We start from the raw sequence: 22408 nt of genomic DNA on the forward strand, positions 1-22408 counted from the left end.
TTTAAAGAGGGGAGCCAAACACTACGCTAGCAATCGTTGACTTCATATTTTGTTATTCTAGCAATCATTATCTACTTTATGCTTCTTTCCGGACATATTTAATGGCTAGTTTCATTTCAAATTAGAAATCGATCACCATAACTAACAGCTATGATCATACCATAGATGAATCAAATCATTGGCTAATTTTTTTTTTTTTAAAAAATATGATATTTCACTTGCATCCCTGCTCAATTTCCAATGCCAAATGTTGATGGAGCACCAGCTTCCTTATTTCTAGCAAGTTGTTTAAATAACACAAAGCTGCATCGCCTAGCTCATGTGGCAAGAAGTTTTCGTGTGCTAGTAGCTTGCCACGTTACACTGGGGTTGCATCTAAAAAAAAATTAATGACAAATAACAATGACATTTTTAATATCCAATTAAATTAATAAAATTTTTCTTTCATGTATGTATAGGTCAAAATAGAGAAAAGATACTGTTGCCATCGGGAGTTGAGTTGGCTTAAGCGCTTGAGCTGGAATCGAGAGAGAGACAATCCACAAGATAGCGAATCGAGATCTGTGGATCAGATATTAGTGTCGAATCCTCAATCGATCCCCTCAAACGAATCCTACAAAACCACCAAAAATAAGAAAGTCTCTATATTGAAAGGTTTTTCGATAGTGGCCTATTTTTATCTAAGTCAGTCTTCTGCAGAAGCAAACTGAAGAGGCCTGAACTTTTAGAAAAAATTTAATAGTAGAGTCAAATATGAAGTGTGATAGATTGAAGTGAGAAAATGGAGAGTGGATGCTCAGAGTATAACCATATAGAGTAAATAGATAAAGAATTCAGAGCTCTGGGAAGGATATAGATTCCAGTTCGTATGGAATTAGTCTCTGAAAGAAAGTATGCGAATTAAGTATTCATCCATCCGAAGGGTCTCGAAGAGAAGAGTTTATAAACGACAGTGGATGCTGTCATCTTCGAGAATGTGCACGGGTATTCGCCAGATAGCAACGATTGTGGGAGATGTGTTGTGGCTGTTAGGGAATAACGGCCTATATGTTCAAGAGTTATTGAGATTACGAATCTCACTCAGAAAGGAAAGAAGTGGAGCAGTGAGTGGATTGACTGCTTGTCATTTTGTAGATAGAAAATTTTGAAGCTCTTGTAGTACGGTCGTAAAAGATCAGACGGTAAAGACTGTGTAGTCGCTCCATCACCTTCTATCGCAGGTACGTGTTGAGCTACTGTTGGATCATCAATATCACGATGGACAGCCTATCTTAGGATATATCAGATATCAGAATAATTTGTTTGGTTTACATAAATAATTGCCGTTTTGGGTATTTTTATTACATGTGCTTTACGTATATCTGTCGGAAGAGTTAAGTAGGCTCATCATAGCCTGGCTATATTGCTAATACGGAATTACTCATCCTAATCTAACATTATTTCCTTGCCGTATCAGTTCAAATCAATGTAATCCATCTAATGCGAAAGCTGGCTATTTAAATAGACATAATACCCAGGCTATATTGCTACTAGAGAGCCACTCATCCTAAGTGCATCTAACATTGTTTCGTTGCTGGATCAGTTCACATCAACATATCCTATCTAATGCAAAAGCTGGATATCCTGAGACTCTTTTAATTTCATGACTATTAAGAGACGCACGATCGACCTTTTATTTTCAAACCTCTTGTAATTGTTAGCTTATATTTAAGATGGTCAAAATTGTTAATTTTGCCCTTGCGCAAGAAAATTTATTTCCATAACCATAAATATTGAGCTTTCTCCCATTTATTTTTGCTGCCATTTGATGGATCCTTATTTGCTGAGCATTTTATATTTGTTTGAATATGTAAATAATAGTCCCGGGCCTACATGCACAAGATATATTAAATTAGAAATGGCAACAGATAGGATACCTGCAAAACTTATCCCCCATATTTGAATCCATTTAAAATATTACTATTGAACCCATGCCAAACTCGATCTTCAAATTATCCAAAATCCCCAAACCCATCCCATTAAAAAATGGTAAGCCCCTCGGCCCATCCGATTAAACTTTATTTGGGTCAGGTCATTCAGATACCTAAACCCATCCCATTAGTTTAAATAACCAATAGTTAGACTTTCTAAAAATTTTGAGTTCAAATCCTCTCACGCTCTTATATGTAAATATTTTTAAAAAAATTATAAAATAGGTAGCAGGTACTTGAGGGTCAAATCCTAAATATATCCCAAATCTGAATAGATTTTTTTTTAAAAATCTCAAATTCTCCCCAAATTTTATAAGATATTGCTAAACATGTCCCAATAGAATTAGAGTCTGATCGAGTATCCAAAAAAACATATCCAACTATCGTCCCTATGTTAAATTCAAGTACAGCAAATGCCAATATAACTTGAAAAAATGATGCCAGGTCTACAAATCCTTTTATGTGGATACATCAAAACTTCATATGTACGAATGCAAAAATGCTGATCCTTATGAAATACATAACTATAAAGGATTCATTTGGTTCGTGAAAAAAAAAAATTTTCTCGAGAAGTAACTTCCCAGAAAATAACTTCTTAAGGAGTTATTTCTTGCGAATAAGATTTTAACATATTTGATTGATCATGAAAAAATGATTTATTGTAAAGTAGCTTATACTTGGTTGAGCACCTATTTTTCTGAAAAAACTATATAAAATACCTATTATACCTTTAGTAGATATGAGAGTATATCTTTTTGCTCCTAAACTTTATATAAATATTAATATAATATTTATATTAATATAAATTTAATATTTAATATATTATAGTAGAATATTAGACTATAATAATTTCTTATGTTTATATAATACCGATATATATTAATATAATATTAATATTTTATTATAATAAATTTATTAATATAGATATAAATATTATATTATATTAATATAAATATTAAAATAAAATAAATATTAAAATATTAATGTTATATTAATATAATATTATATCATTAGTTAGTATTTTATTCTAACAATTCATTGATATTTTGCAAAATTTTAGTCATTGATCTAAAAGGATATTTTAGGAAAGAACAAAGTAACACAATTTTTTATCCAATGAAAAGTGCCAAAACCCATCTTCTTCATGAATTTCTACTTTCTATGAAATGTGAGAGGTAACTTCCCGTGAAAATTTTTTTTTTCACTCTTTTTCTTTTTAAAACTCCAATCAAATAAGAAGTCTCCTGTCCACTTCTTAGAAAATACCTCTTTTCCTTCCACTTTCCCTCAACCAAACAAGTTCAAAGTGTAAACAAACAAAACTAAGAGGTAATAACAAGCAATTATTCTCTCCTTTCCCAGCTTACTCTTTACCTGACATAGTAAGATTCGACTAATTTGTGTCATAGTGAATAGAGTTTGAACCATTTGATGGTTATACATGAAGGCAACAAAACTTCTAGAATACTCGGATGCAAGATAGATTTGATAGGGCAAAAAGGTCTAGATAAAATTCTCCTGCCATTTAAAACTGATGACCCGTTTAAATGAGATTCCAAGTCGTACTACAATAAATATTATTAGAAATAGAGGATTTTCGTTATCATTAAATTCACAACCATTCTTTTACAAGCAAGTATAAGTTCAAAATATGTAATTTTTGATATGTGTAGCCATATTATAATGGTGAATTAGAAGCATGCTTAATATTTTGCACTATCAATTTAGTTATGGTAAGTAAATGGGTACAGATTATATTTTTTATAGAAAACAATAATTAATTTTTTTTTATGATGTCAGCTATTAGATTACACATTATATAAATTTTAAAGCAATCTAAACTCTTCACTCATTCGCAAACACAAACCCCGAAGTGGCAATTGCACAATCTAATTGTGGTCTCTAGAATCCTTCTTTTGCATCAGAGATATAATCCTAGTCCTAAATAAAATACTACAAATCTAGTTCATATTTAGATCTCAAATTGTCCTTGATATATAACATATTTTGAATTTGAAAAGCTTTCTTATGAAATCCATAAAATTGCAAAACACATCTTTTATCCACCGTACAAATTTTTTATGAGATTTTTAACATATAAATTAAACAAAAAAATATCAACATTACACCTCAATACCTTGTGTAATATTAAACAAACTTAGATTCAAAGATATAAAATATAACAACCAAATATTCAACGACAAATAGAAATATTATCATTTAGGAAAATAAAAATATATTTGATTAAGAAAAGCAAACAATTAAAAAGTAAATAATATTTAAAAATATTTTAATAGATACCTCAAGTTAGATTTGCGGCCAATATGTCATTTCCCACCTTGATGATATGGAGTTTAGAGAATTCAAGGACTTTCTTCACCCCAATAGCCTAGTTGACCTTGGCTTTATTGATCCAATGTTTACTTGGAGGAACAACCACCAAGTGGGAGCCCGAGTGTAGGAGAGGATTGACAAAGTATTTAGGACTATCGGTTGGATTTAGCAACATCCAACCTATCTTATTCGACATTGTCAAGGATTGCTTTCGATCAATGTCTGATTTTGCTGACCACCAATACATCTCTCTCTTATCAGAGTCTGTTTCGTTTCAAGAAATTCTGGTTATGCTACCCTCGATCTTGGGATATTATGAGAGAGGTTTAAAGACTACTGGTTCACATTGATGTTAGATATTGGATGGCTCGGAGATTGGAGCTAATGAGGAGACGATTGCGGAGATGAAACATGTTTAAGGTGGGTGATATTTTCAGGAGGCTCGAGGCAATGGAGGTAACAATTTAGGAGTTCCAGAAGCATGAGGATAGGCTTGCAGAGGATGACTTGGTGGATCTTCAGGGTAAGCTCTCCGAGTATTACTCACTTTCAGGCAGTAAAAAATCTTTTAGAGACAGAAGTCTAGTCCAGTGGATTAAACAGGATGATTGAAATATGAGATTCTTCTACTAGGCTACTATCATTCATAGGACAAACTAAATGAAGACGATCAAGGACATCGACGGCTAGTGGCTGATAGCTAAGGAGGAGTTCAGGCAAGAGCTAGTATGCTTTTTCAGATCATGGTGGACGATACTGTTAGGTGGGGTTGGGACTTGTGTCACCCCCTCCTAATGGTATGGTTACGGAGCAGGAAAATAGGGATCTCCTTAGAGCAGTGATTGAGGATGAGGTGTGTCAAGTGGTCTAGTCTACAATGAAGGACAAAGCCTTTGGATCAGATGGCTTCCCTCCCCTTTCCTTTAGGCATTATTTGCAGATTATCCATCTGGAGATCATGGCTGTGCCATAGGAGTTCTTTGTCACCGATAGATGTCTGAAACTTGAAAATATATCTTTATTACCGTTCTACCAAAACAACAGGATGCCTCGAAGCGGGGACATTTCAGACTGATCAGTTTGTACACGATCATGTATAAGTATGTGCTAAACTGATGGTATGCAAGATGAAGTGCATTCTCCCATGGTTGATTTGTATGGAGCAGGGGGCTTTTGTTTGGAGTAGGGGGCTTTCGTTGATAGCCACAGCATTTCCAACAATATCCTCATCACCCAGGAGTTTATGTATGCTCTTCGTCATAATCGTACTCACAGAAGCCTCATGACGATTAAGCTAGATATGGAGCAGATCTATAGTCGAATGAGTTGGCAGTTCCTCGAGAGGGCTTTGATGGATTTTTGCTTCCACCCTCGATGCATTGGGTGGATGATGTTATGCATTCATGGCCCTTCCTTTGCCATCCTAATTGATGGGATAACATCAGACTTCTTCTATTCCATAGTTGACTACGTCAAGGTCATTCCTTGTCCCCTTACTTTTTTATTATCTGTGTTGATGCTCTATTGCGAGCTCTTTATGTGGCATCCCAGGGATCAGTACTCACCCATATATGCCAACCTCGAGGACCTAACCAATCTCGTATTTATTCTTTGTAGATGACTGCTTGCTAATGGATCGGACATCGATCCAGAACGCCATTAGCATTAGGAGGATTATGGAGTATTACTTTGCTTCAAATCGGAAGGTGAATCTTCTTAAGTTTGTGATGTATTTTAGTCCGAGGATGTTGATTCAGTTGCGACATACGATCAGGGATGACTTAGGATTGTAGAGCATAATGGGCCCTTGCAGTACCTGGGAGTCCCCATATCTAGGTGTAGGCTGAGGAGGACTGTGTATGGGTGTACAACGGGTGATCCGAAAGTATCTAGAGGGCTGGCAGGCCAGAACTCGCTCCATGATGGGTAGAGTCACTTTGATGAGGTCAGTTCTTTATTTTATACCGATCTATCTTCTCTCAAAGTCGAGCTTGCCTAAGACCTTGGTATTGAAGCTGGAGAAATACTTTTGGCACTTTTGATGGGGTTTGCACCCAGATGGTTGGGGTGTGCATTTATTGGCCTGGATAAGGTTTGTCAACCATTGGGGATGGTGGCCTTAGCATTCAGTCACTAGTCACGAGGTGGGAGACCCTAATTGCTTAGTATGCGGCTAGGTTTTTACTTGATCGGGAGAGTCTATTGGGGGTATGATGATAAGGGCTAGGTATGGCCTATGGCCAATGGGCGAGGAGATCTAGGCTAGTCAGAGTTGCTCATTGTTCTGGAGAGAGATGTGTTCATGAGCCCCTGATGTGATCTCACAGACGAGATGGTTTGTGAGAGACGGTCGGTCTGTGGACATCCTGTTGGACCTATGAATTGTTAATCTACTGTTGAGGCGATAGCTAACCTTCGTTAGCTTTGAAGTAGCAGACTCCTTGAGGGTCTATGATCTTTTCCACCTAGATGGCATGGGTTGGGACCAGGTGCCAATAACTCACATCTTTGGAGAATAGATGGGAGAGCATGTGCGATCCATGGCAATCTCTATCCATAGTTGTCAGGACATTAGAGTTTGAAGATCCTCTTACACCCTGAGGCAGTGACGATCGATCTGTATCATTTGTTTCAATGAGAGCCGATCGGTGTCTACACACTGGATGGATCTAGAGGATAGGAGTGCATCTAAGGATGAGTCTCTTCCTATGGAAGGTAGCCTAGAGTCGACTTCCAACTAGGGCTATCTTGAGGGACAGAAGCATGGATCTCCCGGTAGCATGCTCGGCTTACAGTCTAGAGGAGTCAGCATCATAGGATTGTTTATGCTGAGGCTCTAATCCAAGCTTTTTCTGGAGTTCCTAAGATAGAGCACCAAGAGCGATGTAACCTAAGCGGTTGCTAACTTGTCTACACTGCTTAGTATGTGGCTGGTGAAGAATAGCATGGTGTTTTGAGTCCAGACGATGCCCGACGAGATTCACCTTAGAGAGAGCCCTAATTTCGGCTAAAGAGCTGACTGAAGTGACTTTTAGACCTCGAGAGATATGGGATTCCCATTTTGCTCATATAGTGCTCGATGGATTTTTATCTCTTAGGAGTCCCTACTTTCGATGTACCTCAAGATCAACTTTGATGATAGTGTTAGAGACAGGTATAGTGGTGTTGGCTTTATGACCTAAAGGCCAAGGGAGCTATCTGTTTGAGCCTAAGATCCTTAGAATGGAGCTTTGTGTCGCTTGGGCAGGGATCTTTTATGCTCGATGGATCCTGCATGCTGATCACCTTATCATAAAGGGAGATTTCACCACGGTAATGACTTGGTTATAAGGATGTAGGCAGGGATTTACAACTCACCCTCTTCTGCAGGACATCATGACTTGGCTGCTGGGGTGTGCCCCTCGCTATTCGACATATTTTTAGGAAGGCTAATATGACAACAGACTAGATGGTCATCTATGTTGCTGAGTACATCAGGGATAGGGGTGAAAGCAGTATGGATAATATCCATCTAGAGCCTTTTTCGTATCCAAATCAATTCAAATATGAATAAAAATTTGAAGATCTGACTAATATCCATACTCGTATCCATATCCATCAAAGAAAAATGGATATAGATATGGATAGATAACTATTCGATCCATATCCGAATATCCAAATTTATCTGTAATCCTATTCAATTTTATATAGCACTTATTAATTTTTAAAAGAAATATACAATCATATTAAATATGCTATTAACTTGATTTATCATTTATTTAGTAATATCTTTGATTTTGTAGTCATAAATTTTAATTATCCAACCTATATCCTTACTTATGTCCATACTTCTAGTATTTGAAATATATCGGTATTCATTTAAAATAAATATAGATATAAATTTTTACATTCGAATAATATCTATATCCATGTTTGTATTAGTCAGACAAAATAAATGTGGATATGGATATACTGGTATCCAATCTGTATTCAATATAGTTTTAGCCTTAGTCGGAGATGTTCTTTGGATAAATGTGGGGGCGGCTTCTGGATTTTTTTGAGGATATTTTATTTTTTGACACTTTTGAATATATTCATATAAAATATGTACTAATGCTTTATTTTTTCTAAAAAAAGTATTAATAATTTTAAATTAAATATGTAATCGTGCTCCTAACTGTAAATTAGTCGGGTAAAATGATAGGATCAAGCCAATGGATGATGTAAATTGTCCTCTCTGGTCCAAACAAATGAAAGACGAGTTTGATTTAAATAAAAATTATTTTTCTACAACCAACCCTACAATGCCACGTGATATGACACGGAGTTAGATACGAAGGGCAGCTCCGCCGTTCAACAGGTTAACGGCACAAAGCAAAAGGGACAGAGGAAACGTTAAAATCAGTCATGTCCTTATTTTAACGCTACCGTCATCACCATACTTTCAAAAAAAAAAAAAAAAAAAACTTTCGCCACCTCCCCACACCCTCCGGAATACAAACCGTTCGGTCTCCAAGTGGGAGGTTCGGAACGAGGCCTGGAGTGGAGTGCTGGAGGGAGAGAGCGCTTTACTATAGGAGAGCATAGTAGAATTCTTAAGGAAAATTTTAAGAGCCAGCCGAAAGAGCTCTCCTCATTCCCTCTTCTCTTTTATTATCTCGCTCCTCCGAAGGAGACTCCAGCTCTCCCTTTCCCCTCTCCCCCAGTTAATCTCAATTCCATTCTTAAACCCTTATCTCGAGCGGTTTTTTTTTTGGTTTTGTTTTTTTTTTTATAAGTCTTCGAATTCTTTGATTTCTGGTACACGAAGGGAAGGCGGGGATTTTTGCCCGATTTGGCACTGGAAGCTCTGTTTTTGCGATTTATTCAAGAGGTTTTTGGGGTCGAGAATGGCGTCGGAGAGGCTATTTTGTATATCGGTGACTTCTGTGGTGGAGGATGTTCTCAAGCAGCATGGGACTAGGCTGAGCGATATGCATTTGGCTTCGAGGAAGGCAGAAGAAGCATGTAGTATTTCTAGCTTTATTTTTTTTCCCATAATTGAATAATGTTTTTGTCAATTTGATACATATTTGTTTTAGTGTAGAACTGAACGATTTTCCACTTATTTACCATTAAAAACGAGATCATTATACTTTATGGAATTTACCGATCAAGAAGATTGTTTCAGGATTTTCTTCCTCTTTTTCTCGTTTGGACATGGCCAGATGATCTATGATTTTATTAGAATAGAGAAGGAAAAAATGTGAGCTATAGAGGACGTAATTTGCTCAAAAAAAAAAAAAAAAGCCATGAAAGTGATTTGCAAAGTTAATATATTTATTTTCTACCCCATTGCTCTATGGAGAATTGGGACAGGTCGCTACGTGTCATTAATCTGATCTTTTAATGGATTCACATAAGACACCCTCTCTGATTTTTTTCTGGATCAAGATAGTTCTGGAAATTTATGTTTGTTTCTTATTTTTGTATATGTTTCTTCTGCAAAATTTTGTGTTTTGTGGTAACCCTTCTTATCATGATGATTTTGTGTTTGTTGAAATTATCTTCTTTTTGAGTCCACCTGGTTTTGAATTTTTTTAATTTATTAATGTGTAATTCCAGCGGCAAGAAGGTATGAGGCATCTGGGTGGCTGAGAAAGATGGTTGGGGTAGTCCTTGCTAAGGATTTGCCAGGCCAGCCTTCGGAGGAAGAGTTCAGGCTTGGATTGAGAAACGGATTGATTCTTTGCAATGCACTCAACAAGGTTCAACCAGGTGCAGTGCCAAAGGTGTGTCTGCTTGGAGCCTTGGATCACCAAATTGGAATCTTCAACTTCTATCTCCCTTCCCCCAATTTTTTCTTTTCCTTTTTTTTTTTTCCCTCTAAAGCCTGCACCAGTTTAGTTTCTCAGATATTGCTTTTTTTTTTTTGTTCTTTTCAGGTGGTTGTAAATCCAGGAGATTCAGTTCTTCACCCAGATGGTGCAGCCCTATCAGCTTACCAGTATTTTGAGAATGTGAGGAACTTTCTTGTGGCTGTGAAAGAGATTGGTCTTCCTATGTTTGAGGCTTCCGACTTGGAGCAGGTAGGAATATTATTGTAGTTATTAGATAATAAAACTTCTTCTCTAATAATTATCCCTCCTTCACTTTAAATTATGATTTTGCTTGGATGGTTGACATAGGCATTTTATTCAAGAATCTTTATCTTCTAGTTTATTTCTTGACTTCTAAGAAACTAATTTTTCTTGCTTTCCAATTGCAATTTGGGAAAGTCAATAGAGATAAGCATCTTTTTATGTATTTATTTATTTATTTTCATTGAAATTTTGTGTTCCAGAGTTTTGCTTAATTGAATTTTTCTTGCTTTGGAATGATAAGTGAATGTGGATTCAATAAGCAACTTCATTTGATTGGAACAAGGGTTGATGGATATTGCAATGAGTTCTTTGAATTGCACCTAATCCCAACCTTATAATTTTGTGGCTTTATCAAATTTTTTCAAAGTGTTGCAATATAACTTAACATTGATATATATGTAATATTTTTTAATCTTTTGTTCCTCTATATAATTCTGCTTTCTGGATGTTCAGGGAGGGAAAAGTGCCAGGGTTGTAGACTGCGTTCTAGCTGTCAAATCCTATGGTGAATGGAAACAAATGGGAGGACATGGATCTTGGAAATATAGTGGAAATTCTAAATTTTCCAACACAGGGAAAAATTTTTGAGGAAAAATTCGGAACCTTTCAAGAATTCCTTGTCAAGGAATCAACCAATGTATGAAAATGAAGTTTTATGTATGGAGCATAATTTAAATGAAAATATTCCAATTGAATCTGCTGAAATGGTTTGTATGCTATATTTCAAATTCATTCCACTGAATGGTTAGCTTCAGTTTTGCTTAGTATCCTGCATATTATGCTGAACAGACTTCATCACGTCCACTGAGTATGCTTGTACATGCAGCTCTATCAGGCAAGAGGCCTGAAGAAGTTCCATTGGTGAGATTATCTTTGTCCTGTTAATTAATTCATTGTTTTTAATGGAAGTGTCAGGAAGACATAAGACCAATCTTGTCTTTTTGCAGCTGTTGGAGTCGATGTTAGGTAAAGTAATGGAAGAGTTTGAGCACCGCATAGCAAGCCAAACTGACCTGGTATGTTTCATTCCAGTATTCCTCTAATATGCATTTTGATTTTAAGGAGGAAAAATAAATAATCTTTTTATTTCATATTCTGATAGTAGCTTTCAGCCCTCCTGTCTGGCAGTCATTTGTGAATATAATGTGTTTGTTTTAAGTTATGCTGTTTCTTTTCATAGTAATATCTTCCTGAGTGGTAACTGTTTTATAATGATAAAAGTATATTTGTTGATGATGATATTTATGTCTATACAATTATTTGTATTGTAAACTCAGCAGGTGAAAACAGCTCTCAAGGGTCTTGCTGACAGCAATAAATCTTTTTGCAAACAAAAGGTTTCGATAGATCCCCCATCTGCTTCTTTTGAGATGAAGGTATGTCTCAGATTTATTTCCAGCAGTGCTCTATCATGCAGCTTATATGTTTTATTTATAGTTTCCAAAGTACTTTTTGAGTGTGTATAGTCATAGTACAAGAATTGCCACCACATATCATGTTTTAATATATTTGTTCTATTAGCTTTGTCCTTAAATGAATATGGGAATGAGACAACACTGTAATTTTTATTGTCATTTTTTAGATGGAGAAGGAAGAAAATAATCTCATAAAATCGGAGAAAGAGGGCTACATTCATAAGAACATGCAAGAAGAAGAGGCATCAAAAGACAAAATTCTGAAGCAACATAAGATGTTTGAGCAACAACAAAGAGATATTCAGGTGATAACACAGCTTAGGTGGTGCTCCTGGGCAGCTTCATCTAATGCTAGATTAATCAATTTGAATCAGTAGTCAATGTTTTTTTTTTTATAGGAATTGAAACATACTCTTCAAACTACAAGAGCTGGCATGGAGTTCATGCAAATCAAGTACTCTGAGGAATTCAGTAAGCTTGGTAAGACAGAAAGCATATCATTAGGGAATCGGTCAAGGTTTTCAGAACTCATTGAAGAATAATTATACGCTCTTCTACATGGCCTTCTGTATAACAGGCAAGCATCTTCTCAGCCTTGCTCATGCAGCTTCAGGTTATCACAAAGTTCTCGAAGAAAACAGAAAGCTGTACAATCAAGTGCAAGATCTGAAAGGTAAAATTTTGAGCCATTTAGTTATATTTTTAGTGTGCGAAATAACTTTTATAGTACTAACTTTATTTTTCCCATTAATAGGAAGTATTAGGGTCTATTGCCGAGTTAGACCCTTCCTACCTGGACAACTAAGTACTAGCAGTATTGGTGGTATCAATGATGGACATATCACGATTATCACCCCTTCGAAGTATGGAAAAGGACATAGATCTTTCAATTTTAATAAAGTTTTTGGTCCATCGGCAACCCAAGGTTATTAGAAGCTATGCTTTATTTCTTACTTTCATACAAAAATAACTTGTGCAGCCATTCACTTCTTTTTTATCATCCTGCAGAGGTGGTATTCTCAGACATGCAACCTCTGATTCGGTCTGTTCTTGATGGTTATAATATTTGTATATTTGCATATGGCCAAACTGGATCAGGGAAAACATTTACTATGGTAAGAAGTTTGATGACAACTCATATGCAAGATGAAGTGTTGCATACTTTCAAAGACTAACTGAAAACTTGAAGTTATATGATTTCTTGCCATGATATTTCAATACTTTTGAGCACTTAAGATGTTATCATATAAAATGTTGAGATGCAATGGACTCACTATCTTGGTTGATCTCATCACATATGTTATACAGAGTGGACCTAAGGATCTGAATGAGCAAACCCAGGGCGTGAATTATAGGGCACTGAGTGACCTGTTTAAACTCTCAGAAGAAAGAAGGGGTGCATTTTATTACAAAATCTCTGTTCAAATGATTGAAATTTATAATGAGCAAGTGAGAGACCTCCTTGCTAGTGATGGCCTTAACAAAAGATATCCTTTCCACTGTTTTTTTGTTTCTACTTCAAAGTATTTCATTAATGGGTTTGATTTCCTTTAGAAGTAAATACTTTAGATATATGTAATAGTTCATCTTAGTTTTTTTCCCCTTTCTATAGTTGGATGTCTCAGGTATATGTAGTTCTTTTTTGAACAAATTTAGGTGGATTAGTAAGCATTATTTTTATTGCTACTACATTCTTATTTTTCCATTTTTTCTGATAGAATAATAAACTTCCTTAACAAGTAAATACATTAGAAATTCGTAACAGTTCCCAGAAAGGACTTAATGTACCTGATGCAAATTTAGTCCCTGTTACATCAACATCAGATGTCATTGAACTGATGAACATTGGACAGAAGAACTGTACTGTGGGTGCTACAGCATTGAATGATCGTAGCAGCCGTTCTCATAGGTGAGTAATTATGATTTAATTTTGTTCTTGATTCACTATAAATTAATGTAATTCTATTACATGAGTACGTAATGTAAAATGATTTTGCTTGCAGTTGCTTGACTGTTCACGTTCAAGGAAGAGATATGACATCTGGAACCATCCTTCGTGGATGCATGCATTTAGTTGATCTTGCAGGCAGTGAAAGAGTTGATAAATCTGAGGTCACAGGAGAAAGGCTAAAAGAGGCACAACACATAAATAAATCGCTCTCAGCTCTGGGGGATGTAATATCTGCCCTTGCCCACAAAAATTCACATGTTCCTTATAGAAATAGCAAACTCACACAATTACTTCAAGATTCTCTTGGTAAAATATTTACTTTTAACATTGTTAATTTGTTAATGAAAACTAAAATTTCTCTCTCTATTTCACAGAGCTCTATAATTTTAAATATTCAGGTAGGCAAGCAAAAACATTGATGTTTGTCCATATAAGTCCTGATATAGATGCTATTGGAGAAACTATTAGCACACTTAAATTTGCTGAGAGGGTTTCTAGTGTTGAACTTGGTGCAGCTCAACTAAATAAAGAAAGTGGAGAAGTCAAAGAGCTCAGGGAGCAGGTTTTTCTCATCTTAATTTGTCACTGTAAATTGATATACAATACACATCCTTCTATTTCTCATTTCTTTTCAATATCCAGATTCTTTTTTTTTCTATTTCAGGTAGCTTGCCTTAAAGCAGCATTAGCAAGGAAAGGAGGAGGGTCAGAGCATCTTCAGAATATAATAGCAAGTCCTGATATGCTTAATGTCAAGACACCATCACCTATAAACTCAAATCATCAGCATGGTCAGGAATATGTAAATAATCAAACTAATCACAGAAAGCCTATGGAGGATGTTGGAAACATAGAGGTATTGTGCTCAGGATGGCATGGTAGATAAATGATTGTGAGTGCTCTTAGTATATTAGATGGGCTTGGTTGTTAGATGATAATTTTTCTTTAGCCATTTATTGCTTTGTAATGGAATATTTAATGTGACATCAGACTATCAAATTAAGAAGCTACTTTTGAACGCATGCTCCCTATAATGTATGGATTTGGTAACTTGCATATGCAATGCTAGATGTATCACTTAATGGAAATATCATAAGACTTTGATTTTTTACTCACTCTTACTAATTATTAATATAAATCAGGCTTCACTTCATAGGCATAGGTGACCCTGCATTACCTTCCAGTAAGTTGGATTTTGGCTGATGTCTTGTCTCTACCATTGCTACCCATCGTCACAATATTAAATATTTGGGGGATCTATATTTTGCATTCAGCACATTGAAAGTGACTTGACAACTTTTCATATGTCCAGTGTAAAATGTTAACGCATACAGTGCATATATTAATTATGTATTTTATCCCACGTATTATATCAGTGCTTGAAAAGAAACTGGTTAATTTCGCAAAGATCTGTATGGCATTCTAGAAATATTGGTTTGATTACTTTGGTTCTTATGACAATCATATAGAGTATTGCTGGTCATTCATCTTGACTATATATTGATGTTGCTTTGCACTGAAGGATGATTTTTCTAATAATGGTCTATTTATAGATGCAGATTAATCCTTCGTTGAAACAAAAGAAACCAAGTATTGATCTCCAAGAGTTGTTAATGGCAAATGATTCTCCTCCCTGGCCAGACAGCAGTAGAATAAACTTTCAGGTGGGAGAATATAAAGAAACTGACCCTGGAAATTGGGTTGACAAGGTCATGGTGAACAAGCATGAGACGGTGATCCAGGATAATAATTCCATAAGAGATTGGGACGGAGATAGCGCACCGCTGCCTGACTTTTTTTACCAGAAATATGTTTCTAATATGGAAGCTTATCCAGAACAACCATACCAAAGGAATGCCACAAGGAGAAAAGATAGCCATGATTTTGGTATGCAAGGAAACCGATTTTATTCTGTGGGTACTGATGATTCTGATGATTTGGATATTGCAACAAGTGATTCTTCAGAAGCAGATACGCTATGGCAATTCAATCTCCAAAATATTAATACTGCAGTCAATGAAGGTGCGTCAAGGATCAACAAACATCAAATGCCAACAAAGAGCCCAGATATAAGGTAAATATGGACACTGTACTTTTGATGGTGCAAATATAGATATGCTTGAAAGTTGTGAATCTAAATATGAAAGAAAGTTAAATGTTTTGATCTTTTTATCAACAGTGGTGTCATTGGTGGTAGGCTTGCATCCTAAAACTCGTCTCTCATAAAATCTGGTTGAATAGTACCAATACCAATATGGTTGAAATTGCTACAGCGACCTGTCAATTAATCCTGTGATAAGATCTTCTAATTTATGTGTGATAAATTTTTTGTTTCTAAGTAGCATAAAGATAACTTATGGTGTCTTTTCGTAGTAGATAGACTCATGGGTTAAGAATATATAATCTAAATTATGCATATCCACAATGTTTTATGATGGTCTATGTATGCATGTATATGCATATGTTTGTGTGTGTGTGTGTGTTAAAATGGGAAAAATTTCTAGACTTTTTTATTATTAATTTTGCTAGTGGAGGAACACCATCCTAGTCTTCAGTACTTGTTGGAATCCAAACCAGCACAGCATCTTACCGTATCAAAGATGCCAATTTTTTACCTTATAATCCTTTTGCATGCATCACTCTGCATAAATGTCCTGCAATTGCAACTGATAACTCTTGCAGTAGACAGGTATTATGATTTGTCTGGCAAACGGAATGATACGTTCAGATTGGGGTTTCTAAACCTACCAGCTTCCTATGATGGCAAGTTATATTGCAGCGGTAGAAAGTCCAGGTTTACAGTTTGGATACTTAATTCCTTTCTTGTATCTTTTATTTTACTATATTATCTTTTTTCATCACAGCTAGCAAAGTAACCAATTTTATGATGCTTTTGAAGTTGGAGCTTGTTTTTCTCCATAAAAGATCTGTGATCATAAGCAACAATCTCTAACCCTTTCTAACTGCTGTCATTGGATTTAGAATGAGATTTAGAGTTACCTATCATTTGGCTTCCTGATCTCTTAATTGGCACCTTTGAGGTTATATATGAAGTTCTTTTTATCAAAATTTGCTTTTCTTTGTCTTGGTCTAGATGCCTGTCACTGGCAATATAGCCTTGGAGGGTCCTTCTTTGTTGTATGAGTTCAGGCATTTCTTTGTGAACTAGTGCTTTTTGGTGTGAGCTTGATTACTTGTTGCCTAAGGGGTATTTTGCTTAAAATTTCTCAACGATCTATGAAGGTTTGATGTCACATCAGTACAAGTACAAATTCCAAAAGGTTTGATGTCACATCTTGTGTTTTAAGGTATATAGATTGAGATGTGGTTCATATCTTACGTGATAAAGTGGACTTTGCTTGAACCAGCTCAACAAATTACAATGAGCTTGTCCGTTTCTGTTTACTTCATTATTTAAGCATATTATTCTTTTTCAATAAAATCATTTTGAATGCTTCTAATGGCTTTTATTTTCCTGCATTATAATTTAGGACTCCAAATCATATACAAATTCCTACACCATCCAGGAAAGCGTTGAACGGGTCTAATCGGACAGGGAGGCAGCCCTATTCTAGCAGCAGTGACGGGAAACGGATCACTTGATCAGGTGGGAAAATGAACAATGTGAAGTAAGAAGGGTTGTTGAAATGATGTTGTGCTTTTTCTGGCTTTCTTTTTCGATTGTAATGATAGATCGAGAGCCTCGTTCTCGAGTACAATAATGAGTGGCAATAATCCCTGTTGCTTTGTACTGCTTTGGTGGTTGTATCGTGGGTGGTAGGACCCCCCCGTCCTCTTTGCTTTAGCTTGAAGTAGTCGAAATGTATAATTTCGGATGACCATTCTTTATCTATCATGCTCATAATTCGTAAAGATAATGAAAGGAGAAGTTGGAAGAAAAAGAAATGCAATGAGTTGGTTCTAATTGACTTTGGAGCTCATCTATACGTGCATATTTCGTTGTTTGCATGGATGCTAATATTAACATCTTTTCTCGTTTGATTCAACCTCATTGTTACTGCTTTTCCTTACAAATACCCATCCCATTTGAGGGTCATCAGTCTCCCTCTAATTTTGCTTTCAGTTCGCCTATTGAGGTGGATAATAATTTACCAACTAATAATTACTAATTGTTTTCCAAATGACTTCAAGTCAGTGATGAAGCACAAAAAGCCAGACCACGCTTACCAACCCAGCAAGCCATCCGGCTTTTATGCGCTACAAATGCATCTTGTCCGAGTCATGTACCAAAAGTATTAAGCTGATTTTATGAGAGTGAACACCAATATTTCACACCGTCTCAAATCCGTCCTAGTGAAAGATTGAAGTTGTGCTCAAATTAGATCTAGGTTGAATCAACAGGACCAATACCATTGGATGTTTTGTAGTCCCTTTGATGGATTAGTACGAAGGATGAGTGTTAAGGGTGTTGTTGGGGAATACCCATCGACCGACCGACCGATGGCCGGAGGGACCGACCGACCGACTTACGGCCGGAGGGACCGACCGACCGATTGACAGTCGGACCGACCGACTGACGCCATCACCGGCCAATTATCGACTCACGACCGACCGAGGGTATGTCGGGCGCATCTTTCTCGTCCGACTAAACCCGAAGGTCTGATGGCCGATTCACGTGAGGCTCGCCGACCAACGGAGGGGCCCGACGCCACTCAGCTGGCTACCGACCTAGGGTCGGTCGACTCCTCTGATCGTCGTACAGCCGCTAGACCTCGTCAGTTCTGACAGCGGCATGCGGCGCTGCCACCTAGGGGCATTGTCCCGCCTAGGGCTTTGTCAACCCTAGTGATTTGACAGCCCCACGGCGACATGACACTTTCACGGCGACTCTGACAATCTACAGTGAGTTGACAGTTCCTCACTTGTCTGCGCCATTAATGACGGCGCCATACCGTGCTCCACTATATAACTCGGGGAAGGCAACAGTGCAAGGGATCCGCTCCCCCCGCTTCTCGACTCCTAAATCACAGGCTCGCTCCTCTCCCTCCCCCTCTCTCTCTCGATCGAGCTCTCTGTCTTCATTTCACTGTTGTCCAGTCACCTCTCTGACTTGACCGTCGGAGGGTTCCCGTCGGAGCCGCCTCCGGTCAGTGTGGACTTCTCGTTTTTGCAGGTGCACGTCCTCCGGCGATCGGACGACGAGACGACTGGCCGCAACAGGTGTTTTTGTAGTCCCATAAGAGGACGGATGTGATGGTTGTATATATATCATTTTTGATGTAGTTAAATAAACAGGAGGTTTCTCAACATACTTCAACTAGGATTGTTTGCGGTGGCGTGCATGCAGCACTGCAGAGCACGGTGGTGCAATCATGGATAGCCACTATTAGAGAATGGATGGCCATCAAATAATGTATGCATGTATGTGCAGCTTGCACTCATGGAGTTCTGATCGTCCATGTACTAATGGCAGCCATCCACATTTGCACCACACTCTAGGGTGTCGCATGTTCGGCCTAAATCAGAGATGATACAATGCAATCCATCAACAGCATTTCCTTATTATACTTTTGACCTGCAACATTTACTCGTTGTAATAAGAGGTAAAACTAAAGACACAACTAAGCAGGTCAGATCCTATGCAAAAAAGAGTGTATGCTATGATACCCCTACGCGTACACACTATGAGAACCAACCCGGATTTTGGTGCAACACCCTGGAGTCCCCTCTCTTCGTCCCGATCCGCTTCTCCTTCGTCTTCTTCTCCTCGAGTCCACGGTTACCACCCCTCTCCCCATGTCCGAACGACGGCTCTACCTGGGACCGTAGGGGAGGAGGCTGTGTCGTGGGATTCGGAGTCGACGGTGGAGAGGGATCTCGGTGCCTGCTCGGCGATTTCGAGGGCGGAGAGGTGGCGGCGGACGAAGGTTTCAGTGTCGGCTTCGTCTCCACCAGGAGGAGTTGACGGCGGTGGAAGAGACGGGGCGGTGGCCGTGGAGACGCCTTGCTGCACCAGCTGAGGCCCATCGGGAGCGCCAACCATCTGATCTTGATCCAGTGGGAGAGCAGACCGCACGAGGTGGGGTTGCCCTACCGGTTGCAAGGCCCTACAAATGTTTCCCGTTGGATAGGCACGGATCCCAATGCAATGCTAAAAAAAAAAAAAGTAACGGATAGAAATGGGAGACGTTAGGCTGATGCGGCTTTGTTTAAAGAAAAAAAATTCCATATTGAATGGGAGATGGGACTCGGATGGTTTTTATTTGGATGAAGTAGCTTTTGAAAAAAAATAAAATAATATCATAATGGGACATAAGATACGAAAGAGAAGCTCTCTGATTGTAATGTGTTTGAAAATAATAAAAATAAATTCTTCTCTCTCTCACCGTAAAATATGCTTTATTTTTTTTCCTTCCTTAATTTTTTATCGACAGAACACTTCTCATTTCTTATTTCTCTCCCTTCAACGCAAACATCACCCATATCCTCTCTCTCATCTCTCTCCGACGTAAATACCTCTCATTCCTACTCTTTCCTCTCTTTGGCAAAATATATTTCATTCTCTCTCTCCCTCTATTTCTCTCTTTCTCTCTCTCTCCGACACAAACATCTCTCATTACCTCTCTCTCCCCGGTACAAACACCCCTCATTCCCTCACTCCCTATCTTCAATGCAAATGCCTCTCATCTCCTCTCTCTATCTCTCTCTCCGACCGAAATACCTCTCATCTTTCTCTCTGTCCCTCTAAAACTCTCTCTCTGTCTCCCTCTAACTGGAATCATGGCCCATCCTCTCATTCTCTCTCACCCACTCTCCTACTTATCTTTCTATCTTAAAGATCCTCTTGTTTCTAATTGTAAAAGTCACAAAAAGAATAGCGGGTTGAAGCATCCAGTGGAGGTTGCAGCGAAGAAGCAGCGGACATGCAAGAAATATTATCAAAAGGATCATAATATTTCAACATGCAAGGCAAATATTAGTAAAAGCTACGTCTTCATAATTAATTCATGTTATATAATTTTAACAAAATCTTTTCTTGTGACTTACTGAATAGTTGTTCTTTATACAGGTAGATGATTTCAAAGCCTACATCAGGAGTAGTTCATCTGACGAAGAGAAATTCGATGACCGTATAGGCTCACCAGTGTTTTAGATCACATGAAAATTAACTTTGTTATTATGGGCATTATATTGAGTTGGATAGTTGTTATATGTAAGTGAGTGTACATAATTTGTTTCTCCGGTAAAATGTAAAGATATATGGTTGTGCATAGTTTTAAATGAATGTATAACTCCTACACAACAATATGATTTACTCTGTTAGATTTTTTATATCTAATGTTACATTATGATTATGAAGTCCAAATATTTATTCTATGGGTTGAGTTATTATTATTTTTACTCAATGGTGCAGGATAAACATAAAATCTTTCAAAACAAACACAAATGCCATATAATAAATACAAACTGCACATAATAAATAAAACTCTGTTGAAATAAACACAAACCTCGCAGAATAAATACAAACTTGAGATCCATAAGTTAGATGATCTAAGAGTTCTTCCAGGATAAACACAAAGAGAGGAGGATAAATACTAACTCCTATTGACATAAACACAAATTATCCTAAAATAAATACAAATATTAAAAAATAAACACAAACTGGTACAAGATAAATACAAATTATCTCGGATTGCTCTTTGTCTTTAGGAACCCATGATTGGATAAATACAAAATGGCCTAGAATAAATATAAATATCGTATAATAAATACAAACTATGTATAATAAATAGAAACTCTGCTAAAATAAACATGAACTCACCTAATTCCTGCTGAAATAAACATAAGCTATCTGAGGATAAACACAAACTCCAAATAATAAATATACGCATATCCAAAGTAAATACAAACTATCATAGGATAAACACAAATACCATAAAATAAACAGAAACTCGATATAATAAACATAAAGTCTGAGACGATCAATACAAACGGTCCAAAATAAACACAAACTCGGATCCCAACACTTAAGTCATCCTAGGGTCCTCCTATGATAAGCAATAAAAGAGGAGGATAAATACTAAATTCTATGAAAATAAACATAAACTATTAGAAGATAAATATAAATTTTAAATAATAAATACAAACAGGTCTAGGATAAACATAAACTGCCCAGATTGCTCTCTACCTTTCATGAACCCATTGCAAGATAAACACAAAATACTTCAGAATAAACATAAACTTCATATAATAAATAGAAACTGCAAACAATAAACACAAACTTTGGAGCGATAAACAGAAATTGTCCAAAATAAACATAAACTTGGAGTTCAAAAGTTGAGTGATCCAAGGATCCATCCAGGATAAACAACAAAAGGAGAGAATAAACATTAAATTCTGTGGAAATAAACATAAATTATTAGAATTCGGATAAATACAAACTTCAAATAATAAACACAAATAGGCCCAGGATAAATACAAACTGCTCAAATTGCTCTTTGCCTTTTATGAACCTATGACATGATAAATATAAAGCACTCTAAAATAAACACAAACTCTATATAATAAATAAAAATTATAAATAATAAATATAAACTCTGAGATGATAAACAGAAATTGTTCAGGATAAACGCAAACTCGGGGTTCAAAAATTGAGTGAGCCAAAGGTCCATCCAA

At 36.8% G+C, this 22408-nt stretch overlaps 1 protein-coding gene across 1 annotated transcript; it reads left to right on the top strand.

Moving 5' to 3' along the window:
• Positions 1 to 8769: 8769 nt before the first annotated feature.
• Positions 8770 to 17690, top strand: LOC105057414 (kinesin-like protein KIN-14F). Its single transcript, XM_019854671.3, is given in 21 exon segments — positions 8770 to 9290; positions 9888 to 10054; positions 10208 to 10351; positions 10859 to 10988; positions 10991 to 11112; positions 11195 to 11266; positions 11353 to 11421; positions 11686 to 11781; positions 11988 to 12125; positions 12219 to 12300; positions 12398 to 12493; positions 12575 to 12745; positions 12829 to 12935; positions 13129 to 13307; positions 13568 to 13729; positions 13824 to 14077; positions 14170 to 14333; positions 14436 to 14627; positions 15325 to 15845; positions 16461 to 16565; positions 17263 to 17690. Coding segments are annotated over 21 exon segments (3201 nt in total). The 5' UTR covers positions 8770 to 9172; the 3' UTR covers positions 17375 to 17690.
• Positions 17691 to 22408: the final 4718 nt, after the last annotated feature.

Source organism: Elaeis guineensis, chromosome 14, assembly GCF_000442705.2.
Source record: "Elaeis guineensis isolate ETL-2024a chromosome 14, EG11, whole genome shotgun sequence".
Taxonomy (NCBI): domain Eukaryota; kingdom Viridiplantae; phylum Streptophyta; class Magnoliopsida; order Arecales; family Arecaceae; genus Elaeis; species Elaeis guineensis.